This window comes from Xenopus laevis, chromosome 5S (genome assembly GCF_017654675.1).
Source record: "Xenopus laevis strain J_2021 chromosome 5S, Xenopus_laevis_v10.1, whole genome shotgun sequence".
In the NCBI taxonomy this organism is placed as follows: Eukaryota; Metazoa; Chordata; class Amphibia; order Anura; family Pipidae; genus Xenopus; species Xenopus laevis.
In genome coordinates this window covers 6,247,437-6,274,002 of record NC_054380.1, presented here as the reverse complement: position 1 = coordinate 6,274,002, position 26,566 = coordinate 6,247,437, and the positions used below count along the sequence as shown (strand labels likewise).

The following is a 26,566-nucleotide window of genomic DNA, read 5'->3' as shown; positions in this document are numbered from 1 at the left end:
CATTTGGTCTTTTCTTCTGCTGCCTGAAATCCAGATCTCTCTCTTGTATTATATTCATTCTGCATATGGTGTAACCACTTATTATTCCCTGCCCTGGGCATCTTTTCTGTACTTCCTGCTCATACTTAACCAGATACAAAGCTCTGATTCTCTTTACTTCCTCCTCCTGGAAGATACAAGAAGCTTCAGCTTCAAGGCTGTTCTCTTTCCCATGGCCAGGAGTGGTAAGTGAATCCAGTCTCCTCCCAGTACTTTTTCAGATACAGAGCTCTGACATATGCTTGTGGTTGTTGGTGAGGGTAGTAGGGTGGCTGGCAATTCTTTATTGCTATTGTTAATATAGAAGCAGTGTCAGTGATCCCTTTATGCGGGGTTAGAGTGCCAATGGAACAGGAGCCCTTTGATAATTGTATGTACTGTGTCTCCCTCGTATTGTACAGAGCTGCAGAACACATTGGTGCTTTACAAATAAATGGTAAGCGGACCCAGGCTCTTCCCTATTACAGCCTGTAGCCCATCACCCAATGTGGCATGTGTGTGAGGGACATTGTACTGGCGAATTGCACAATGAGAGCCCATGGGGTAGCACTGGTTTACTCCTTCAGAAGAGAATGTTGCAAAGTTATCCTTATTGGGAATGGTGGTATATAAAAAGGAGAGCATTACAATATCTCCAGTGTATGTAGCCTGTCTCACCATTGTCCCAGAGAAGGTCATCTAGAGCATAGGAGAAGCTTCACAAAGCATCTTGGGCATTAACTTTTTTTCCAGATGGTGGAGAATGCGACTTTAAGGGAACAGTAATTCGCTGAAATTATGTTTTAGCTGGCAGCCAGTGAACTTGCTTGTTTGTCAGTTCTTTTATTGCAAAAAAGTTAAGCCCATTCCCGAGTACGTTTCTCAGACCCCAAGTGTTTGTGTGCCATGTATTTGCCATAGAGACTGCATGGGGAATGGAGCACTGTCCTAGGGCAGCTGCTGTTAGACCATGTGCTGACGTACTGGGATACTTGGTGATACTCTACTTGCTCCACCTCATTTGGAGCTGAATTGGTTATGGATCAGGTCAGAACCAAGACCAGATAACGGATATGATCAGATAACGGGTATCGGCAAAGTCTGTGTGAGTGGCGGTACTGATCCATATCTGAGAGGAGTGGTATTGAGTCAATACAAAGGATGGGATTCTGTGCATGCAGGAGAGCATGAAAGAAAAATAAGGATCTCACACTATTTTGAATCAAAAGAGAAAATTTATTACATGCCAGTTACACCATGTGGCAACAACATGTCGCCACATGGTGTAACTGGCATGTAATACATTTTCTTTCATGCATGATTCATTTGGAGACTTCTGATGGGCAGCCTCCTCTAGGATTAGCACCTCGAATACATTTGTATTGGAGACAAAGCTAGATTTTTTTGACCGGTAAATTGTGTTTCATTCAGGTCCCCGTGCAGCACACCTAAAAGAGATTGAAAATAAAGATCAGCCTAGTCACCTCTATGTCTACCTTAGTAGGATCACCCCAGGGAGATGAGATTTTCTCATGGAAAGGAAAACATGTTTTCATTTTCTTAAAAGCTTAGGTTCTAGCATAGCCCACTCTTTGTGAGTAATGTCAGAAATCAGTTAATGGACTGGAAAGACTCCAGGGGAATTCCTACACCCCAGAAACATCAGATCTTGTATGGAGTGAGGTTGTACCTTCACCCATAAAGGATTTAACCTCTTTAATATAAATATAAAAAATAAATTTTCAACTGGAAAGACATATAAGTATTTTATCAGAAGAGACTTGCAAATGATCCTGCTCATCAGAAACCTCTGTCTGAGCTGAAGATATAAACTGGAGGCTGTGACTGGGCTGAGGCCTTAACGACATTAAAAGTCTGTTGCAGGTTTGACTTAAACCAGGACATACAGTAAATGGAGACATATGTGTGTTCAGAATAATAGCAGTCCAGCATAATTAACCTAATCAATCACAGTTTTCGCTAGAAATTATATTTCTACATGGCAAATAATTTGCTAGTCGGTGTAGTGAGTAATAGAAAACCAAAAGTCATGACATGCTGATGATTCTGTGTAATTGAATCATTCATTAAGGCTTGGTCCAAATAATAGCAGTGTGGATTTAAATTAGTGAGCTCATTCATTCTGTGAAAAAAACAAGTGCCAATTACAGCTCTTATTTAAAGGGATACTGTCATGGGAAAAAAAAAAATTTCAAAATGAATCAGTTAATAGTGCTGCTCCAGCAGAATTCTGCACTGAAATCCATTTCTCAAAAGAGCAAACAGATATTTTTATATTCAATTTTGAAATCTCACATGGGGCTAGACATATTGTCAGTTTCCCAGCTGCCCCTGGTCATGTGACTTGTGCCTGCACTTTAGGAGAAAAATGCTTTTTTGGCAGGCTGCTGTGTTTTCTTCTCAATGTAACTGAATGTGTCTCAGTGGGACCTGGATTTTACTATTGAGTGCTGTTCTTAGATCTACCAGGCAGCTGTTATCTTGTGTTAGGGAGCTGTTATCTGGTTACCTTCCCATTGTTCTTTTGTTTGGCTGCTGGGGGGGAAAAGGGAGGGGGTGATATCACTTCAACTTGCAGTACAGCAGTAAAGAGTGATTGAAGTTTATCAGAGCACAAGTCACATGACTTGGGGCAGCTGGGAAATTGGCAATATGTCTAGCCCCATGTCAGATTTCAAAATTGAATATAAAAAAAATCTGTTTGCTCTTTTGAGAAATGGATTTCAGTGCAGAATTCTGCTGAAGCAGCACTATTAACTGATTCATTTTGAAAAAATAATTTTTTCCCATGACCGTATCCCTTTAAGGAACGAAGGAGCAAACGTTGTGCTGCTGGTTATAGTGCATTTCTCTCTGAAAATCTGAGTAAAATGGGCTGTTCCGGACATTGTTCAGAAGAACAGACTACTTTGATTAAAAAGTTGATTGGAGAGTGGAAAACAAGTGCAGAAAATGATAGTCTGCTCAGCTAAAATGTTCTCAAATGCTTTAAAATGGCAACCAAAACCTGAAAGACGTGGAAGAAAAGACTCAGCCAAGATCAAAGAAGTTGTAAAGTTACCTGTGATACTGTTTCAATTAGAAGGTGATTATGTGAAGCCAAGCTATCGGCAAGAAGCCCCCCACAAATTCTCATTGTTTAAAAAAAGATGTGCTGAAGAGCTTACAGTTTGCCAAAGAACACATTGACTGGCCCAAACAGAAATGGCACAACATTTTGTGGATTGATGAAAGCAAGATTGTTCTTTTTGGGTCTAGGGGCCACAGCCAGTGTTTGGGGGTCGTGTGTCAAACTGAATTCAAGTCACAGAGTGAAGCCGGGGGCACAACCATCATGATATGGGGAAGTGGGTGCTTCAACAAGACAACGACCCCGAACACCAGTAAATGAGCAACATCTTGGTTCCAGACCACCAGATTGACGTTATGCAGTGGCCAGCCCAATCCCTGACCTTAATCCAATCTTGTGGGGTGACATCAAAATTTTGATAACACCAAGAAATGCAGAAGAATTGTGGAATGTAACAGGTTGTTGGGAGTTGGTGGACTCCATACAACACAGATGTGCAGCAGTTCTCAGAAAAAGGATTTAGGATTTGTGCTTTATTTAAGCACACTGCTATTATTATGAACTGTAGCTAGAGCAAATTGTTTTGCTGCGGTCCCCAGGTAGGCTGACTCACGTAAGGCACATCTTTTAGACCTCTCTACATCATGGGATCTGTCTTTTAAGCAGAAGAACATGGCTAAAGAAAGGAATTGGAATCAAAACCAGAGAAACAATGCAGACTGCTGGAGTGAGACTCGCCAAGATCTGATCAGTATAAGCAACAGCCGCTACCAAACCAAATAGAGAAGGCTGCAAAAACGCAAGCTCTGGCTTCAATATGTTTTAATGGATGCAAATTGGGTAAGTGCAGCAATGTTATCCTGTGCAGTGTTTAAACTCCAAGCTGGGAAGAGAAATGGCATCATATAGGGCCAAGCACAATGCTTGCAGGTCTCCATCAGGAGAGGGACATAACCAGTGCTCTGTTTCTGAGGTTTATAGAACAGAATGCGAGTGCCACTTGGTCATTGAGGAGAACTGTTGCCAGATAAGACTCATTGCTCAAGACCCTCGACTCGAGCAAGTAAAGGAGGCCATAGATGTAACAATTACGATCTTTCTTGGAAAATATCTTTCCAAGAAAGATTGTTTGTTTTAATACACGTGTAGAGCTAAATCATCAGATATACAGGTAGTAACAATAGAATTGTACCTGTATCTGCAATTCAGCAGTAACAATGGCCGATGTCTGGGTCCCTTCAAAGGCACCATATCAAAATTTTCCGTCCAGCCCGATAGTCAAGCCGACCAATATCCAAGTCTTCTGCCGATATTGGTCGGCTCTTTTCCCACCATGCACGCAACGAATATTGTACGAAAAAATGTTCATACAATATTATCTGTACATCTATGGCCACCTTAACTGTGATCAAGTATAAGGCCCTTTTCCACCCTGATAGGCAGAAGTAACACCTTCAGGAATCAGGCTGGAGTACAGAAAAAAACACTGGTGATTTGGGGGAGGAAAGTGATATTTAAGTTTCTTCTTTTCTCTTTAGCTGTGATTCCTATGGACATGAAGGAAGCTCTAATTACAAGGGTGGGATTACTATGGGGACCTTGTATGTAAGTTATCGAAGGGCCCACAATTTCTCCTGCCAGTCTGGTTGGTGTGCCAGGGACATACTAATAATCAGACTGTGGCCAGTCAGTAATTATCAGCCCCTGGCAGATGTTGGCTTCTTGCCTCTGTGATTTTTATAGATTATGCATGGGGATCGGGTTTCATTTTGGAGGAATGGGGATGCACCCAGGAGTCCATGTTGCCTAGACTAGAGTAATAGAAAAATGATGCATGGGGAAGACCTGTTACTATGGGAAAGGGGGGTCTACCTGGCAACTACAGCAAGACATCGGATAGAGCAAGAGACACATAGACCCCACACCGTCACAGTTTCCATTCTTTATTCCACATGCAGTCTGGCACTATTCAGCCCCCATTTATAGGGGGATAGAACATCTCATGGAGTATTGAGCCTTCTATACTCCAAAAAACACACATTTAATCACCCGATGCTGAAGGCTTCTGGTTCAGGTCCAATGACCCCTGTAAGGGTTAGATATCCTCTAGCATAAGAGGGAGACCTGCTGTATTGATGTATAATAACGAAATGTTACCATACAGGTCTGAAGTTCTAGAACATCCTGTGGCATATCGGCCAGAGTACAGTACTTAAAATTGTGCCATAAGCTGCCCACTTGGCATCATCTACAAGAGCAGCTCTCAGCATGTCAGTATGCAGCAATCTGATTGGGCTGGTTCTAATTCTAGCAGGGCACATATTTGTCCCCCACAGAGGCCTCTGGGAAATGTGTAACCTGGACACACTTTGGAAGTCAGCAAGTGAGAGGTGAGTCCTAGTGATCCAAGCCCTTTAGGAAATGGGATAGTGAGAAAGCGCTGGCACAGGGCAAGGGGGAGAGTCCAATGAGAGATCCAGGCAAAACAGAATTATCCGCTCATAGTCATCGTCAGCCACTGCAAGACAAATAGAAGCTATCAGGACTTTGCATCTGTATCATAAACCTGGGCCTATCTGCTCCTTAAAGCTACATCACATCTGGCCCACAAGTCCTGCCCATTACGGATGCAGTGCCCACATTATACCAGTCATACTCACCTCCCCCAAATTCATCTCAGCTGTGCCATCGCCTTCGTCCAATGCCTTGAAGAACTCTAGGGGTACAAGCACAGTGTTAGGAGTCAGCAGAAAGCAGTTGGGGGGAGTGTTTCCATGGGTTATGCTTGTGTTTGGACTGGTAGTCTAGAGTAGGCTCTGTATGGTAGTACGTATTGTATTGCAAATAGGGATGCACCGAATCCAGGATTCGGTTTGGGATTCTGCCTTTTTTCAGCCGAATCCTTCTGCCCAGCGGAACTAAATCCGAATCCTAAAATTAGGGATGGGGGGGGGGAATCGTGTGGCTTTTTATCACAAAACAAGGATGTAAAAAATGTTTTCCTCTTCCCACCCCTAATTTGCATATGCAAATTCGGATTTGGTTCGGTATTTGGCCAAATCTTTTTTGAAGGATTCGGGGGTTCGGCCAAATCCAAAATAGGGGATTCAGTGCAACCCTAATTGCAACCATTGCCTCCAACGCAAGAATTCAAAAATAAGCACCTGCTGGTCTATAGTGTGACCCAATTCCCTGTTGATGATCTACCACTGGTGCTGCTTGGGAACTGATGCTTTATGTTCCCAATACAAATGTGATGAAGGAGAGTTGCTGCACTGATCCATTACAGAACTGCACTACAGGGGGAATACTGATTCATTAGAAAAGAACTGGGAGCGAGAAGCTGTGCTGATGCATTACAGAAGAGAAGATGTTGATCCATTAGAGCAGTGCTGTCTAATTTCTGTTGTACCCAGAGCTGGAATTTTGGTGGCCTACGTTGTGGAGGGCCTATAATGGAAGCCAATATTGACTACGCCCTGTTTTAAACCACACCCACTTTAAACCACACCTATGTTACCACAATAACTTTTAAGACTGTATCCACATTCATGGTGGTATCACACCAAAAAACCAAATGGCTGGTGCTCACTGGAAGGGATATCACTTATCACCCATATATTAAACCATGTTGAGACACACCCTTAAATACATATGCCTCATCCTCCCCTGTGGATAGCACAACAACCCCAGCACATAATTAAACACATTGGGGACCCCCTAACAAGTATTTCCAAGGCAGAGTATGACACACACAGGGAGAATAGGACAGGCAGAGTATGGCACACACAGGGAGCATAGGGAAGACAGAGTATGACACACACAGGGAGAATAGGGCAGGCAGAGTATGGCACACACAGGGAGAATAGGGCAGGCCGAGTATGGCACGCACATAGAGAATAGGGCAGGCAGAGTATAAGACACAGGCAGCATAGTCTGGGAATGAGGTATGAACGGTACAGGGCTTTAGGGGTGTGAGCAATAGAGGTTTCATAGGTGTGAACACTGTAGGGGGATTAAAGGTGTAAACAACACAGGAGTTTAAAGTCTGAATTTGAGGTGTAACAATGCAGGGGCCAGTTAATCTCAGTATTTTTACCTATAAATTTTACATAAGGTAAGCAGTCACAGAAGGCAGACTTTCATTTGGAGGCCACACAAGTTGGACAGCAATGCATTAGAGGGACAGATGGAGTCAATCTGTTGATCCCATTTAGGCAGTGGAAGGGAGAAGGAATACTGAGACATAAAAGATGGCGGGAGGAGGAAATCAATGTTGATCTAAAACAGGATGTCTGGGAAGAGAAATAGTGCTGAACCTGATCCAAAGCGTGATTGGGTAGAGCTGAGAGAACCATTATGTTGGATGCTGGGAGTGAGAAGCTAGGCAGCTATAGCAGTTAATAAATGATACATAAAAGTAGTGCAGAAGGACAGTAATGTGTGTGTGTGAGTTGTATTTAGTATTCTCGGTACAGGGGATACTCACTGAACATGGCCTCCAGCTTCACTAGACAGCACACGAAGTTATCAAAATCAATGCCCATGTCGGAATCAGCGTAACGAGCGACCAGAACCTGAATGAGCTTGTTATTCAGTTTGTACCCTGCGGATGGGGACAAGACATTTTTGTTATTGTTGGACCAATGAGCCCAGCAATGCCCATTTAGCCTGGGGTATCTCACCTGAACTTTCCAGGGCAATCCGTAGCTCATAAGAGCTGATGGTGCCGGACTTGTCTAAGTCGTGTTCTCGAAAAACAGTCTGTAAAGATGGAGTGTAGTTTATTCCCACGGGGCCCATGCATGCAGGTAACAAGGCCATGACTAGAGAATGGATCATGATCCCCAGTTATACACAGATGTGCAGAATCACTTGCCAATACTGTGTGGCACTGATTAGAGGCTTTATCCCAAGATCTAGGCCCAGTCATGAGAAACTTACCAGCCATTTTCGAATTTTGTTCCACAGGATCTGAAACTCCACAACTCCCAACTTGCCGCTTCCATCTTTCTGTGAGGGGTGGGGTTAAAGTTCATTTAGTCACTAGGTAGAGACACCACAATGCTTGGTAGGACTGGCGGGTGGAAAGAGTGTGGCATCAAGTGATGAGGGCTTAGCACTATTCCAGCCAATAGCAGCCTTTATAGCAATCTCTAGAATTACTAGAAACTTCCAACTCTCACTAGGAGGATATTCCAGAGATAAACCTGCATCGTGTTTTGTCATGGTGGCCCTTATTGCCCCTTGAAGTAAAGAATGGGCCAGACATATTTAACCCTCTTTAATTATATCACCATCCATTAGATCAGTGATCTCCAACCAGTATCTTGTGAGCAACATGTTGCTCACCATTTCCTTGGATATTGCTCCTACTGTTCTCAAGGCAGGTGCTTATTTTTCAATTTCTGGCTTGAGGGCAAGTTTTGGTTACATAAAACCAGTTCTACTGCCAAACAGTGACTCCTTTAAACTGCCTATCCACATAGAGGCTACTAAATAGCCTTGAGCACCCCCAAGAACTTTTTTCATGCTTGTGCTGCTCCCCAACTATTTTTACAATTGAATGTAGCTCACAGGTATAAAAGGGTTGGGGACGTCTGCATTAGATGATCCAGTCAAGGGCTTTGGAATGAATTGTTTCTGTGGGATGGCACCTAAGGGCAGGGTGTAGCAGGGGTGGCATCAGAAGGTGTCAGAGGTGGGGAAAGGATACGTCCAACAGATTGACCATCTGCCTACAGGCCTCCATACCAAAACCATCCGTCTTCAGATCTTTGTCTGCAGATCAGAACAACAATCTCTGTATTAAGAACAGATTGTACCTGGCTACACACTGATGGGTCCAGTATAGGTGTTACATCCCAGTTTATCCCAGACACACTTGGCACAGTAGGGCTCATTTATAAACACTGGGCAAATTTACACCTGGGCAGTAACTCATAGCAACCAATCAGATGTTTGCTTTCACTGTTTAACCTGCAGCTGGCTGAAAAAAGCTCATCACTGATTGGTTGCTATGAGTTACTGCCAAGGTGCAGATTTGCCCAGTGTTAATAAATAAGGCCTATCAGTCTTATTCACATTGCTCTACAAAAAGTTCATTTGTCTACCAAGGCTCTGATGATAATGGAAGCTGGAGCTAAATATATATATGGTTCCATTCTACTTGCTATTGAGGATGCACTAAGCAGCCCCTGGGCATACACTGGGGCACACTATTCTTAAGAGCAGAAACACTGGCCACCACCACAGATCACTTCCTATCTGACTAGAAGGGAAATGTTTCTGGGACTCCCAATGCCTGTTAATTGGATCCATGTTACAAGTGGCGGTGGACTGAATGGCCTGTGTGCCATAGTACTAAGATGGCCACAGAGGAGAGTAAGCCCCACCATCCTTTCTTGGTCCTGGCAATAGCTTGTGTGGCCACCAGGAATTTTCGGTACTTACGTTTGGCCACCACTCTGTTCAGGATGGTCTTCAGCTCAAACACACTGATCTCCATGTCCTGGAACAGAACCCAAAGCAGAAAGACTTACACAAAGAAGTGGAACTCATTGGGCAAAGATCTCCTCGTTACCTGCTAATTGGCTGCTAGAAATTACCCACTTACTGTAACTCCCAGCACCCTGTTTATTATCAACTGGTTGTAGATTTCACTATCCCTCAGTCATTGTTATATCTCTGTTCCTTATAAGTCCTTTCCTCATTAACTAGCCAATGTGGGCAATGGGTTAAGATCAGCAGGAACAGTCCGCTGCTGTATTAATCGCTGGTACAGAGAGATACAATAAGACTATGGCAGCACAGTATTCTCCTCTACTAAGCATAATTGAGCAGGAACAGCCCTTTAAGTTTGCTCATAGTCTGTACAGAAGAGATACCATAGGACTAACCCCAAAGAACGACCTCCCAAATGACCCTGTGCCTAATATGGAACAAACTTTTGATGAATTAGGAAGATTCTGTCTCTGCCCCACAAACTCACATCTCCTGCCAGCTGCTGAAACATGGCCTTGAATGAATCATCCACATCGTCTTCTGTGAGTTCCTCCTGCACATACAAAATATTGTAACAAAGTGCACCACACCCAATGGTAGATATTGTTGGTTGAAAGTTCGCAGCATTGGCTTACAGCATGCATCCATGAAATTACATTCCCCACCCCAAATGATTGAGGGGTCCTACCTCTTCAGGAAGATCTGCTGTCACCTCCTCATCCAACTCCCTGCAAAATACCAAAAATGAGTGAGGCATATCCTTCAACAGCTAGTGTACAGTGTAGGTACTGAAGCCTGTAGGAGTGTACAGTATAGGAGTAGGACACTGTGTGAGAGTATAGTGCAGGTACTGAAGACTGTAGGAGTGTACAGTACAGGAGTAGGACACTGTGAGAGTGTATAGTGAAGGTGTATAAGCCTGTAGGAGTGTACAGTATAGGAGTAGGACACTGTGAGAGTGTATAGTGAAGGTGTATAAGCCTGTAGGAGTGTACAGTATAGGAGTAGGACACTGTGTGAGTGTATAGTGTACAGTACAGGAATAAGACAATGTGTGAGTGTATAGTGCAGGTACTGAAGACCGTAGGAGTGTACAGTACAGGAGTAGGACACTGTGAGAGTGTATAGTGAAGGTGTATAAGCCTGTAGGAGTGTACAGTATAGGAGTAGGACACTGTGTGAGTGTATAGTGTACAGTACAGGAATAAGACAATGTGTGAGTGTATAGTGCAGGTACTGAAGCCTGTAGAAGTGTACAAGATAAGAGTAGGACACTGTGAGAGTGTATAGAGCAGGTACTGAAGCCTGTAGGAGTGTACAGTACAGGAGTAGGACACTGTGTGAGTGTACAGTGCAGGTACGGAAGCCTGTAGGAGTGAATAGTACAGGAGTAGGACACTGTGTGAGTGTACAGTGCAGGTACGGAAGCCTGTAGGAGTGAATAGTACAGGAGTAGGACACTGTGTGAGTGTACAGTGCAGGTACGGAAGCCTGTAGGAGTGAATAGTACAGGAATAGGACACTGTGAGAGTGTATAGTGCAGGAACTGAACCCTGTAGAAGTGTACAAGATAGGAGTAGGACACTGTGTGAGTGTACAGTGCAGGTACGGAAGCCTGTAGGAGTGTACAGTACATGAATAGGACACAGTGTGGGTGTTTAATGCAAGTATAGAAGCCTGGTAGAGTGTACAGTGCAGGTGTGAGACTCACTGTATATCTGAATGTTTTTCAGTGAATATTCGCATGATAAAATCTGCCTCCTTGTGCGGTTCGAAGGTCGAGGGAACAATGATGTACTCCCCAGGGGGCAGGTGGATCTTGGTGCTGACTTCACGTAGGTTGATAAAGGTTTCAGAGCGGGCACAGGATTGGTGGCGCAGGAAGAAATCTTTCTTCAGATGAACATTCTGGCAGCCCTTAAACTACAATGTACAAAGCCCAGAGCAGTAGTTAAGCTCATGCTGCCAGTCACTCACTTGCTTTTGTTGCTCTGGTTGGCGGATATCCACATTATGGTTATTTGCAGGACATAATGTTAGCTTGTGGGAACACACTCAAATCATAAGAAAAAAAACCCTAATAAAGCCTAAAATATATTTTACCTTTTACTTTGTCTCAGGAAACAGAATTTATGAACCCCCCAAATAAATAGTAGCATGCCCAATATACAGAAGCATATGAAAGGTGCTCATTCTGGAATAGGATTCAAGGCCAAGTTAGGCCCACTTAATGCCTGATCACCTAATCATTTTCAGTTGTGTTACCCCAACTATAAAAATGCTAGGCCCCTCCCACAGTCAAGATCTACAAACCAGACTTGGGGAGAAATGAACAGGAGCCACAGAGACACGTACCTCATCAGGAACCTGCAAGGAAAGCAGATAAACCCCCATTATTAGAGTCCTGGTGTGTGGCCACAAACAACATAATGCAGATCTGAAATAGGGTTTCACAATGTAAGTTACTGATACAAACACAGAGATCCCTAATGTTCACTGTATATAAAACACCTCTGTGTGGTTATGTCTCCTCTATCAAACTGTTCTGAGCCTCAGACACTTTTCTGGCAGAACAATTAGATTACAAGCTCTACAGGGCAGATGCTCATACGTCTGAATAGAAGAAATTATCTGCTGCCAATGTACCTCCCATGAGGAGTCAGGGAACACCCCCAAGAAGCCAGGTACCTCATATACAGCAAAGCCAATGGTGTGCATGTCTTGTCCTGCCTTCCGCTCATTCCGTCGGTTCTTCTGCATCAGGGCCACCAGGAAACTGCAGGCCAACTCATTGTCATCAGGGTCATCATCCTCCTCCAGCAGAGTGACTTTGAACTGAGGGTTGATCCAGAATGTGGCTGTGGGCAGAGACTGGGGTAAAGAGGCAGCAGGAACAGTAATTCCCATCATCCCACGATGGGATTCAGTAACGGTGGATGTTCCTAAATGATGTGTTCTCTAGAGTTGCATAGAAGCAATGAGAAGTCTAATAACTGGAAAGTGGAGTTCTAGAGTTGGCTGGAGGGTTCTGCATATTCTTACATTGCACATAATTTCTCCTATCCCCTTTAATGGCCTCATATAATAGGAAAGAGCCAGGGCCCCGCTGTGAGTTAAGTTCTCCACCACTTCAATCCAGATACCTGGGTTGTTCCTGCAGCCACCGGCGGTGCTTCCCCGGCGCCAACTGCCATCGTACAGAGTGGTGTGCCACTTGCTCAGCCCCTCTTTATTTAGCGTGTCCGGGGTCAGGTTACAGATTTCCAGACGTGAAAACTGGCGCAGGAATTCTTGGAAAGACATCCTTAGAAAGGTATCAGCAAAGGGCACGTTCAGTGATGGGCGAGAGATGAGAGATGATTAAACCCATTAGGTTAATATATTCAATTCCTCCCATTACGCTATGTTTCTCTGCTCATTCCCACTCCCCTCTACTGCAATGCCCATTACAAACTTTCTGCTCCTAACTCACCAGAACTCTCCATCCTCCATCTTTAGCCGCAGGTCCTCCTGCTCAGAAGGGTCCACTTCATTCCACTCTGAGGAGCTGGAGGGTAAACCAGACATTAGACCAGAAATACAGTATATACATAACACAGGGGTCTCTGCCCGACCCAGCCATTGTATGTCCATTGTGCCCTCAGTCACGGATTCAATCCGACCTTATTATTTCTATATTATGCACATCCCCCACATATTATATTTACCAAATGTAAAGTAATTTGGACAGAGCGGTTTTATTTTTTTACCAATAACACTTTAAGATAGCGTTAAAGGGTCAATGTTGTTGCATCACATGTCTGGTATAACTATCATACATGGTAGGTTGGACAATGTGTACATTTCTGGTGATTTACCCCAATGGCTTCTATTATATCTGTCCAGCTGATAAAAAATTAAATGAGCTTTCGACAGCCTGTGCGCAATATTGTTCTGCCCAATCACTGTAAGGTCTCCAGTTCTTTCTGGTACCAATTCCCATTTGAGTCAGCGGCTCCTCCCTCTACTGCCTATCAGTTGTCTGAAGAAACTTCACATTATTGAAGGATAAGTAAACCTTTAAAAATAAATGGATGTAAAATTGATGAGAGTGCTATTCTGAAAACTTTTGCAATTTACATTCATTATTTATTTTCTTTTTATTCCAAGATATTAAGGGATACATGTTCTTTTAATATGAATGAATTTTGTTACAACAGCGCCACCTGCTGGTCAACGAAGTTGTCAGGAGAAAGAAAGAGGCTGCTCTGATGTTCTTTTGCTTAGGGAACATTTGAGAAAGGTTTCTAATTTTTTTCCTAAGCAGAAGAACATCAGAGCAGACTCTTTCTTTCTTCTGGCAACTTCCTTGACTATCGGTGGTCGGACTGGTGGGAAACTGACCAGCAGGTGGCGCTGTTGTAACAAAATTCATATCGTATTAACAGTACATGTATCCTTGGAATAAAAAGAAAATAAATAATGAATGTAAATTCATATTTTAGTCCCTACCTATGGAATAAGAATTTGTTTCATATTTGGTGGAACTTACTTATCACTCCAGGCTCCAGTCCATTCCACCTGCCCCCAGGGATTCCTGATGCGAATAAGCTTTTCCATTTCTCCCATGTAATTAACCTGGCCAAGAGTTGAAGCACAGCACATTGATAAATAATGCTCCCCTCAGGCTTATGGTGCAAAGGGATAGCCCTAAAGATCAGAACTAGGTGACATTCTGCTGAAAATATAGTTCAGTGTTGGTTAAGCCTGGAACTATATCTGGGGCTCAGTTATATAAGGCCGACTAGGGTTCATGACTCCATTTACCAAAGTATGGAACTTACCCAAGCTTGAATTCTCTGTACATCTTGCTATCTTTCCCATGGGTTTGTACAGAGTGTGGCTTATTGCAACTGTGAGACCAGTCAAGGGTTTCTTGTTAAGCAAGTTGTGGAGCTTTGGCCATTATAGGGCCCTCTTTACATCATGTATTGATAACTGGTTATTTGTAAGTATGTAGTGGATGCACCCCTTAATTGTAGAGCTGCAGAATATGCTAATGTTGTCTTAAGAAACTGCTTCATTCAATTTCCTCAGCCCACTGACATTAAAGGAGACATATTGTGTAACAAATAAGAACTTACAAGTGTGTTACAGTCATTTAGATATAGAAGAATTGTGCTTAAAAAAGTAGTGTTTCAGGCTGAGTTATTGAATATTTCTGCCAAAACCCTAATAATCCCTCCCTTCTCTTCCACTTCCTGCTCCCTGAATTCCCAGGCTGTGCACTCAGCTCACTGCACTGTAGGACAGGAACCAATCAGCAGCTAGCAGGACCTGATAGGGAACTGAAGCCTGTCTGTGCTTGTGTGACTGCAGGGCTGTGATTGGCTGTCCCCCTCCTACTGTGCTTCTGGCAGGGACCGTTAGGACACGCCCACCCCTCATTTGAAACACAGACAGGGACCAGAGAACATTTATAGGGAGCTCCAATAAAGGGACTATTTTTAAAGATAATATTAATTTTTATCAGCATGTAAAAGCAACACCATATATTACTTATAATTGCCTACAAAATTAGGGTTTTTTCATTTATCCAATATGTCTTCTTTAATGTCGCGAGGAACTTCAGCACCGCCAGTCCAAACCCCTACCCTCAAGTGACCATACAGAATCAATGTGCTGAATCTGGGTCAGTACTGGGAGAGACTGCATTCAGTGTTTTAGGGGAGGCTGATACTGAGACACATTTACAAAGGACAAAGGTTCTGACAAGAATATACCAGGCAATTGTCAAGCTTTTGACCCTTCATTTGCTGGAGGATCAACTACTAATTCAGTAGCTGGGGTCGCAAGTTGGTCAGTGGTGTAACCATACCTCCCAACATTTTGGAAGAAAATAGAGGGACAAAAAAATTTTTTCTGCATGTAGCGCAGCAATTTTGACCACACCCCTTTCTGTGGCCACACCCCCTAATTACCATGTTTGTTTTACAAAATTTGGCAGGTTATGAAAGTTTGAAAATATTTCTCCTTATCTAAACTGTGTTTTTGTGTCTCAAAATTGTTACAAAGTATCTTATTTGCACCTGTTAGGTGTTCTGGGATCTCTGCTAAAAGCCAATTAAGTTAGAAACTTTGTTTCTTTTTCTGGCTGTTCAGTGCAGAGAAAAGAGGGACTTTCCAGTACAAATGAGGGACTGCGGGTTGAGCTGTCAAAAGAGGGACTGTCCCTCCGAAAAAGGGACAGTTGGGAGGTATGGTGTAACATACATACATACATACATACATACCACAATTTAGAATGCAAAAGTATACAGACTTTATAAATACAGAGTGGTAATTAGGAAGGATGATTGGTCCCTTACACCAGTGATTTTGCCACAATAAGCACCTGTGCTCATTTTATGTATATTGGCCCTTATTCTAACTGAAGGACTTCACTTACCTCTTTGAGAGCGGTGACAGAGTATGCGTGTCCCTTCACAAGCTTCTTAAATGTAACAGCTTCCATGTCAAAGGCACTTGTTATCTAAACATAAGTCATGGTGGGATTGTCAGGAATAAGGGCGAGAAAAAAAGTTTAGGGGGGGTATGAAATTTAGAAAGAGGGTACAGGCTATACAGGAACTGGGGCCCTAAACTGGAAGGGTGAGGCACTGTGGCTCATACGAGTCAATATGGCCCACGTATTGGAACTGAGTCAGGGGCCATGCAACTTGCAAGTAGGACTCATGTCTAAGGGTGAAAAAACAGGGAGCTACTAGTAGCAGCTACTTGTCAGGGCTACAAAATGCAAGAAAATACCCTGCCATGCACAATGCTGAGAATTGCCTCTGCTAAAACACATGTAGAGAGAGTTATCAGTAAATTATCAGCATTGTCTATTTTTGTAGCCGTGACACGTAGCTGCTACTAATAGCTCTGCATTCTTCACCCTGAAGATAATTAAAAAGGGCCCTGAGTTTGGGTGGGGTTTGAGGACATACAAGAAGAATTCACACCTGCAGAGGAGTAAAAGGGGCCCTGAACAAGATGGAAGGGACTGGGTCCATAAGAGTAGGACTCATATCCACAGAGGAGTAAGAAAGGGGCCCAATGAATAGGTGAGAGGAAGCCCTGACCTGGAAGGGTCTCTGCCATACAAGTAGGACTCACATCTATTGAACATCCGAGAAGGGACCCTCTCTCCAATGCCCGTTTTATTATCTTATCTAAGTCTCGAGGTGCTTTGCGTAGTTCGTACATTTCTGCAACTCCTCCGGTAAAGTCCTCAAAGCCCTCGGTGGTGCTCCCACCAGAAAGGGACTCATATGAACCATTCAACCTGTGTGTGGGGGGCGGGGAGGTATAAAGAAAGGTTTAAAAAGAAAACAACAACAAAAAAATATTCACCATGAACTCTACTGACAAGGTTTTATGACAAAGAAACCAACCCACAGAATCTGATCTCATTGCTTGTATTTTCCCTCTCACTTATAATAACGGGCAATGGCCACACTTAGAACTAGGGTTGCCACCTTTTCTGGAAAAAAATACAAACCTTTCTATAAATTTATAATTTTTCCGTATTAATAACATTGGGATCAACCATCATTTTTAATGGCCAAGCCGGTAAAATACCGGTCAGGTGGCAACCCTACTTTGAACTCACTTGGCATAGGCCTTTTCCAGCAGGGCACTCCAGAACTCCGTACACTCAGCTGAGTGCACAAATACCAGCTCCCCATCCTTTACCGGCAAAAGGTCATCTATCACCACATCGACCCACTCACCAAACTGCCAGATCTACAGGGGAGGAGAGTGGACTGAGTCTTAAAGGACAGCTTGACCTGAGATTCAGAAATCAGAGGGGACACAGGAGGAGCAACATGGAGGCAGGGAAAGGACACAGACAGAAAGAAGAATGTGAATCCCTGTGGAAAGGCAGAGAAAAAGCAGCTGGATACTGAATAGTGCCAGGGCAAATTCCTGCCCTTTCTGTGAGTGAAGAGGTTAAACAATTGAAAGCTTCATGACCCAAAATATATGGTAGGGGCCATATTATTGCTTACAGAGATGAAGCGCTATCAGCTCCATTGCCAAAATCAGCTCTGCTGTCTACAGCTACAATGTGCTAATGAGTCCAACTAAACTCCCCAGCCTTCTGTGTACCTGGAAGTGGAATATCCCAGCGTAATCCTCCTGGAAGCTCTGCCCATGCGGTACCACTCTGTGCAGCAAATCCTCATTCAGCGTCAGGGAGCCAATGGCAGCAAGGAGCCAACAGTCCCCTGCCAATAACAAGCCACTTCCATAAATGTCTTAATGTACTTAACTCTACTGCTCAATGATTCAGCTAGGAATATCCTGACCCACTAACCACACTGGCAGAGGCTGGCATTGATTTCATAGGAAACAGCACATTCAAAAAGGTAATGTGTTTCCTATATCTAGTTCCTGGGAGAAGCTACAAGCTTTTTCACTTCCGTCCAGAATTCTGTTACAACCCAACCTCAGACATAGCCCCCCACATGGCTAAGGGCTCCGCTTCCTTCTTAGTATCATGTAATTATAATCCATTCTGCCTCTAATGGTAATCAATGTGCCAGTAGTGCTATTGTGCTAAAAAACAGGCAACGTTTTGGGTACTAGCCCAGATTGAAAAAGGGCTAGTGCCAGAAACGTTGCCTGGTTTTTGGCACAGAAAACACTTTCGCTGCAGCATGATTATCTTTAAGTTATATGGTTCCATGGTAGTAGGACAAGCGGCTTGCATCCATTGCTACAAAAAGCGGTAGGTCATAATGATCACTGAGAATGTGTACTGATCATTTTAAAAGTTATATAAATGAATACAAAATATATACTGTATACACCTCTGTTATGGTCCATGACTCAGAGTAACTCACCCAATGCCCCCTGGCATATGTCTGTTCTGGTTGCTCCACCAATAATAAACTGTGGGTCATCAACAATTTCCTGAGTAAAGAAAGAGGGGAATGTTAGCCTTTTGGTCCAGTATGACCTGAAGAATATACAGTGTCCCCCAGTCCCCTGACTGGTCAGAAATCCTTTGTCATCAAATAGAAATCTAAGTTGAATCCTAAAATCTACCCTATGAAATATAATGGCATGTACTTGCACAGGGCCCTCATTACCTCTTGTGCTGGTTATTGATTGTTAATTATAATAATTATATCTGGCAGAGGTACTTCAGTTTGTTACAGCCACAGACCTGACAAGCACACAGAAGTGTCTATTGGCTTCCCAAAAAAAATTACACTTCATTACCACTGGTTTCACGGGAATCAATAGCACCTAGGGTTGCCACCTGGCTGGTAAAAATGATGCCAATATTATTAACAGGAAAGAAAGATAAAAATATAGGAAGGACAGTATTTTTAGGCAGCCCTATCTGCACTATGTGCCAAGGGTTGTTTATGGCTGAAGTAGAACTGGGCGTCAGTGGAAGTGACATCATGTGCATCTGAACAATTGCTCCCACATTGTGGATCCATCTACTGTTGGAAAAAATACTCTTTATTCATCTTATCCGGAGTGCTTCCTATCTATTTTTATATTGATAAGGTGAGAAAGTTGCCTCGGCAGCAGAAAGTGGCCAGTTACAAGGGGCGGGCACAAAGTCGCCTCTTGCAACTTTAAAAGCCGAATTTCCGGGTTTTAACCTGAAACCGCAGCTCCGCTAGTGCAGAGAGTGCTATTGTGATCAATCCCCTATTCGCTAAGATTCGCTGTGGGAAAATTCACTGCGACAAAAAAAAATTGTTGCTCTACAAAACTGCCGCACGTCAATATTTATTCGGACGCCCGTTGACTTTAATTCATTTGGACAAGAGTCGCGCATATAAAAATTGATGGAGTTTCACAAATTTCTCTGTGAAGCCAAGCGAAACTGACAGATCACTACTAATGACTGTCGCCAGTTTATTTTTGGCAACAACTTTAGACAAGCATTCAGCTGCCCACTGCAGTCACATGATTAGAGGTCCTTGAGAAAGGGGTGGTTTTCACTGCTTCTCCTGAGGAATTCTGTCTAACAACACAGTTACAAGACCCAGCCCAGTCTTCTGGGTGGGAAATGGAAGCCCCTCCTACTGGCTGCAGGAAGATTTATAGATAAAGGGATGCTGTCATGGGAAAACATGTTTTTTTCAAAAAGCATCAGTTAATAGTGCTGCTCCAGCATGTATCTCTGTGCAGCAGTAAGTGTATGTGTTGCGATGCCATCTAATGGCATGTTCCTATATGCTGTATAGTAGAACCCCCATTTTACATTTTCCAGGGGACCAGAAAATGATATAAAATATGGGAACATGTAAAATTAGGGAAATATATAAATGTATTATATTTATATATTGATGGGACCACAAAAACAGTGTAAAAGGAGGGAAAATTAAAATCAGCTTGTCTAAAATAGATGCTTCACTGTACTTACTGACGGCCGCTTCCATTGCACGCCTCTAGTTTTGCTGGATCCAGGGCCCAATTCCTTGAAGCCCAGGATAGAAGGGATGGCTGGGAAATTTGGATCTTCGAAGAGGATGCCACTCTCCACACATTGCTGTTTAAGACTCTCATAATCCTGGTTCTGGTATTTCACGGCGCAATCATGTGAGCCCACACCGGATGCCTTCAGGCGGTCGATCTTGAGTTTAGATGCTATTCCCCCGAACGGAATCATACTGGAATCTGATGGGGACAAAAGGGTGAAAATAGGGTATTCCTGGGTATGCAAAGTGAGTAAGAGTTTAGGGTAGGTTGTTATATATAGGGATAGTTACATGTGGGGGTAATTATATACATGTTTGGGGTCCATTTTTTTTCTCTTTGTCTCTAACATTCCACCTCCCACCCTACTTTCAGCCCACCCCTAGGAAATGTCACTTCTATTTAGGGGAGACAGGTGGCATGTTGGACTGTAAATCTGTTGTGGGTCAGGTTGGGTAGTTGTTAATGGGCATAAAATGCAGGTTGTGGTCTACTCTCTAGCACAGGGGTCCCCAACCTTTTTTACCCGTGAGCCACATTCAAATGTAAAAAGAGTTGGGGAGCAACACAAGCATGAAAAAGTCCCTTGGGGTGCCAAATAAGGGCTGTGATTGGGTATCGGTAGCCTCTATGTGGACTCTACTTGGCACTATACTTAGTTTTAATGCAATTAGAACTCACTTCTAAGCCTGGAATTTAAAAATAAGCCAAGGGGCTGGAGAGCAACATTTTGCTCTAGCATATTATCTGAAGAATAAAAGCAAATGACAGAGCAGCAGTTGTGCAAATAGGATAATGTGTATTGTAAGGCAACTTGTGTTGTGTAAGGCCAATGCTACTGAACAGACACAGTCACTCCATCTCTATACTGTACTTTTATTCATTTATTGCTGTGATGGTAATTCTATGAGGCTATGTGTCCCCCTTTACCATTCACTGATCACCTATGTTACTCCCTGTTATGAATGATAGGGGTAACCGTAATCTGAACTCTTTAGCTAGCAAAGCAGTTTATTGCCAATAGATTAGCAAAATATAACACTATTTATTATGTAGAATGCTTTGCCATACCTGAGTAAACAGCTCTAGAAACTCTCTCTGTTTTTTTAGGATAGCAGCTTCCATATTTTCTTGGTGTGACATCACTTCCTGCCTTTGTCTCTCCCTGCTCACTTATAGCTCTGAGCTCAGATTACAGCAGGGAGGGGGGAGGGAGGGGGGGAGGAGCAAACTGAGCATGCTCAAGCCCTAGCCCTGGAGGTTTAAGCTGAAAACAGGAAATCTGATACACAAGTCCATGTGTACACAATAGAAGGAAATAAATGTGGTGTTTCTTTTGACAGAGGACTCAGAGTAACATTACTTTGAGGGTTTACTGGTATATTTATATAGACCTTTCTGATAAAACGTACTTAATTTTAGCCTTTCCTTCTCCTTTAAAGTAGAGTAACACCAAAAAATATAAGTAATTACAATATTATATACTGGTGCCCTGAACTAGTAATACTGGGGTGTTAGCTCCAGAAACACTGCTATAATTTATAGAAATAAGATGATGTACAGCCATGGGGGCAGCCATTCAAAGCTGGAAAATGAGATAAGGCACAGTTTGCATAGTCGATAACAGATAAACTCTGTTGAATTCTATTGTATTTTACAGAGTTTATCCGTTATCTGCCACCTGAGCCTATTCTCCTTTTCCTACTTTGAAGGACTTCCTTTGTGCAGGGCACTGTGGGAACTGGAGTCCTGGCTGCAGGAGAGCTGGTTTCTCCAAATTGATTTGAGAGTAAGAACCAGCAGAACAGAAGCAGCAAATATGCTTACAGCCTTAATGTAGTGGTTCGACTTTAAGTTAACTTTTAGTATGTTATAGAATGGCTAATTCCAAGAAACTTTTCAATTGGCCTCTGTAAGGCTACAATTTTATTGTTACTGCTACTTTCTCTAACTTTTCTTTCTATTTAAGCCCTCTCCTATTCATATTCCAGTCTCTTATTCAAATCAATGCATGGTTGTTACTTAACATGGGCCATAGCAACCAGATTGCTGAAAGTGCAATTTTGAGAGCTGAATAAAAAGCTAAATAACTAAAAAAAAAAACCTTAATAATAAAAAAATGATAACCAATTGCAAATTTTCTCAGAATAACACTCTCTACATCATAATAAGGGGCCGATTCACTAACTTCGAGTGAAGGATTCGAAGGTAAAAAACTTCGAATTTCAAAGTATTTTTTGGGCTACTTCGACCATCGAATGGTCTACTTCGACCTTCGACTACAACTACGACTTCGAATCGAAGGATTCGAACTAAAAATCGTTCGACTATTCGATAGTCGAAGTACTGTCTCTTTAAAAAAAACTTCGACCCCTAGTTCGGCAGCTAAAAGCTACCGAAGTCAATGTTAGCCTATGGGGAAGGTCCCCATAGGCTTTCCTACATTTTTTTGATCGAAGGATATTCCTTCGATCGTTGGATTAAAATCCTTCGAATCGTTCGATTCGAAGGATTTAATCGTTCGATCGAAGGAATAATCCTTCGATCGTACGATCGCAGTATTTGCGCTAAATCCTTCGACTTCGATATTCGGAGTCAAAGGGTTTCAATTCCTAGTCGAATATCGAGGGTTAATTAACCCTCGACATTCGAACCTTAGTGAATCAGCCCCTAAAAGTTCATTTAAAGGTGAACAGTGCCTTTAACGTGAATGTATAATTAATGTACGGTATATTGGAAAGTTGTTTCATGGGGAAAATGTTGGTAGAGTTTCTCTTTAAATAAGCAGAGCTGTAAGGATGATCCTCTGTAGAATTTTATCAAATTTTCACCATTTCACGAATTTTGGGTGCAGCGAAACAGGTCAGATTCGCCGATGTTATAAATAAAGTACATTTCTAGTGATGAAGGAAGAGAAATCTATAACAGATGTACAGGGATTCCAGCCCCAGTCAGCATCCCAAGATTCTGCTGCCATCACTCATCCTGGGGAGGGGGGTGTGAAAAGATCAATAGGACTCAATCAGACATATTGCTGCAACGCGGGATGGATGTTCAGCTGGAGGGCTCACTGCAGACAAACACCTGCAGAACGGAAACTCTCTTACTCTCCCAAATTATATATTTCCCCTTCAACTCAAAATTGGGAGAATCAGGTTGCTCCCATGTCCGAATTCTATCAAAGTCTGTGGCTGATAAAAGTGAGATGTTTACCGAAGTGCAGGGCAACTGACATGGGGCAAATGGTTGCCTGTGCTGTGGTTGGCTGGGAGCCTGGGGCACATTGTGCGCATAGGAACTTGTCCTATCCCTAAGGGAACATTTTATAGCTGGAATGATGAAATGCAGCATGTATGGAATTGATCAAGTGGAAGCAAAGTGCACATTGGCCAGGGCAGTTATACCTTGCTGTGTTTAGCGTATACATTATTTTATGTATATAGGCCTATTGAATATAGGAGGTTGCAGGTGGATGTTTTAGATTAAACTTTTTGGTATCATACAGTATATTGAATAAAGCACTGTATCCCTTTAAGGCATCTAATGCTTGTATTTATGCATTCATACAAAAAAAAAAAAAAATATATATATATATATATATATATATATATATATATATATATATATGTGGGAACCCAGCAGAGGACCATTCAATATTTAATGTACAGGTGTAGTCTACCCATCTCTGCAGATTACTATATTCCCTAAACATCAACCCCAATTTCAGTGTCCCCAAGTGCTAAATACTTGTTCCTTATCCAACAAAGCAGTTATTGGGTTTGATGGCAGCCCTTTCTATTTATCTGTCTGACAGGCAATCAGAGCAAAGCCTTCATAATTGTACATAACATTTTGGTAGAGAGCAGAGACCTGCTTGCACCTAGATTCACTCAGTACCATTGGGGATACCCACATTGTACCCAGACCTTGGGCAATCAACAGAAAGTGTGATATGTAACATACCACAAGCACCTGATGAAGGATATTTATATCCAGGCCCGGATTTGCGGCAAGGCCGCATAGGCCCGGGCCTAGGGCGGCAAAGAAATAGGGGCGTCATGCCGCCCAGCCGCCGTTCAACTGCACCAGCTGCGCCGGCGTTTTTTCGCCGGCGCGCTGGGCGGGCGCTAGGACCGCGCGGCCGTCTGGTCGGACCGCGCGGCCTAGGGGCGCGCAAAAGTTAAATCCGGCGCTGTTTATATCCAAAAACATGTTGTGAGAAATAAATTACATTAAATTTGTTGTGGTTCTCCAGAGTTTATTCTTAAGCTGTAACATACAGCTGCCCTGTTAAGTGTTCTATAAATAACACACCATGGGGCTGATTCACAGTAGGTCGATATTCCTAAACGCACAGTTTTGTGCGTTATTTAAGGAACGATTCATCAAAGTATTGTCGCATGCGTTAATAGACATATTGCAGGCGTTAATTCTGCATTTCTGCACAGCGGCATTCTAATCGCATTGCGATATTTATAGAATAGAATTAGTTGGAGATTCGGGGAGATTTAGTTGCCCGGTTCTCGCTTCTTCTTTTGGGGCTTCCCTGTGTCTTCCGCCGGGTTTAATGAAAAGACACCTGCGCCAATGCACTCACGGCGCTTGGATTTCCGAAATCGCCCGAAGTTTACTCTTGGGGAAACTTCAGAAAACGAAGTGCCGCGAGTGCATTGGCGTTTTTTTTTCATTAAAGCCGGCGGAAGACACAGGGAAGCAGTTCGGGGAGATTAGTCGCCCCAAAGAAGAGGCAATTAGTGGCCGGGTGACTAAATCTCCCTGAATCTCCAGGTGTGCCCTTACCCTTAAAGACCTTCGTGAGGAGCTGGAGCCTAACCTACAGCCATTAACACATTTTCGTGATACCTTGGGCAGATCCAGAATGCACTAAGCACTACATTCTATGTCATAGAATTATATTGAGTTTCCCAGGGAAAGGAATGACTATAATACTGTAAAAAGAGACTTCTACTCTGCCAGTAGCATCCCGAATGTCTTAGATGCTATAGATTGCACTAATAATGTGTGACAATATCACATGCCCTAAAATATCGCACAAAATAACGCATACTTTAAAATAGCGCACACAATTCAGCTAAAATTAACGTAAAAAAATCACTTCTTAAGTTAGACACGTGAACTTTTAGTGATTTGATCGTTAATTCTAAAAATATAAGAAGTGATGAAAAATTTTAAGGCGTGTTATAAATAACACTCACTTTTTCGACCTTTTGCGAATCGGCCCCCGTATCTGAACACCCTGTAATCTTCTACGAATACACATACAGAATACAGTGCTATGCATATACATTGTAGGCACATATACTGACTCACAGCACTTTGACAGGTTTGCACTATGGTGATTATTAGTGCACAGATTTAATCACTCACTGTATTCCCCAAAATAGGCCCAAGAGTCGTTCCCAGAACAGGACGGGGAATTTCCATATAAACACAGGCCCCGGGCCAGCCCACTCTGGGGGCTGTAGGTAATATGCACCCACTAACCCTTGCGCAGAACAGGGTATGAGCATGATAGAGGCAGGCAGATGGCCCCGATATGGATGTTGTACCCCACAAACTCTCACATTTGAGAAATAGCTGCAGTGAGTTAACCCTTTCAGGAACAGAGAGATTAGTATAGAAGCCAAGTTGTTTCAGAACAATCAGGGACCATCTCTGTGGATGGATTTCAATGTACAGCCCAAAGGAAAAAAGCCCTGAGGTGGGGCTGGAGCAGAACTGAACATGGAGATGCACCAACAGCAGAGAGAAAGAGAAAAGGGTTAAATTGCTCTCACTCCCCCCACCCCCACAGAGTGAATGAGATGAGTGTCAGGGAGGGGGAATGGGAGAAAGAACTCACTTTACACTGTGAATCCCAGTCTTTCAGTAGCTGCAGCAGTCTGTCTGTCTGTCTGTCCACAAGGAAATGTAACCGCTTGTATCACTGTGTGACTGTTACAGTGTGTCCCTGGCAGACTTAGATTGTTACCACTGCCCCTCTGCCCGTGCCTGTCCAGTCTGTCCGTACAGCCAAGCCTGGTCACTGTGGGTGGAGCTTACAGGGAATGTGACTGATGGTGCATAAGGGAGGGGCGAGAATATTGGAATGTGCTGAGGACTGACATTAACTGGTTGCCCTGCACTGGTAAAATGGGTGTATTTATCATAAACTCTACAATAGTTATAAATGAGCTTCTGTGTAGCCATGGGGGCAGCCATTCAAAGCTGAAAAAGGAGAAAATGCACAGTGGATAACAGATCCGTAGTATAGCTCCAGTATACAATGGTATTCCTCCATTAAAGAAGTAATCTTTAATGTACTGTATATCATGTGCTCGAATGGCTGCCCCCATGGCTACACAGCAACTTGTTTATATAAACTATAGTAGTACTTATCTGTTATCTACTGTGTATCCTATGCTTGAATGACTGTCCCCATGGCTACACAGCAGGTGTTTATATAAACTATAGTAGTACTTA

At 43.0% G+C, this 26,566-nt stretch overlaps 1 protein-coding gene across 2 annotated transcripts; it reads right to left on the bottom strand.

Annotated features, from left to right (window-relative positions):
- Positions 1-5,036: 5,036 nt before the first annotated feature.
- capn11.S (calpain 11, (mu/I) large subunit a S homeolog) lies at positions 5,037-26,150 on the bottom strand. 2 transcript variants are annotated; one of them, NM_001088731.1, is given in 24 exon segments: positions 5,037-5,627; positions 5,770-5,825; positions 7,599-7,715; positions 7,795-7,935; positions 8,054-8,059; positions 8,061-8,067; positions 8,069-8,122; positions 8,826-8,890; positions 9,563-9,620; positions 10,101-10,166; positions 10,302-10,341; positions 11,325-11,536; positions 11,969-11,980; positions 12,302-12,471; positions 12,757-12,917; positions 13,086-13,160; positions 14,145-14,230; positions 16,041-16,124; positions 16,751-16,919; positions 17,247-17,380; positions 17,747-17,865; positions 18,484-18,553; positions 20,031-20,284; positions 25,947-26,107. In NM_001088731.1, coding segments are annotated over 23 exon segments (2,175 nt in total). In that variant the 5' UTR covers positions 20,277-20,284; positions 25,947-26,107; the 3' UTR covers positions 5,037-5,600.
- Positions 26,151-26,566: the final 416 nt, after the last annotated feature.

Bases quoted from the DNA above. Each gene is read 5' to 3' on its own strand.
- capn11.S (XM_018264263.2), bottom strand. From the start codon at position 20,276: ATGATTCCGTTCGGGGGAATAGCATCTAAACTCAAGATCGACCGCCTG. The intron at 16,125-16,750 runs GTGAGTCCTACT...ACTTATGTTTAG, and splicing joins TTCTCGGATGTTCAATAGAT to ATAACAAGTGCCTTTGACAT. The intron at 13,161-14,144 runs GTAAGTTCCACC...TTTACCCTCCAG, and splicing joins ACTGGAGCCTGGAGTGATAA to CTCCTCAGAGTGGAATGAAG.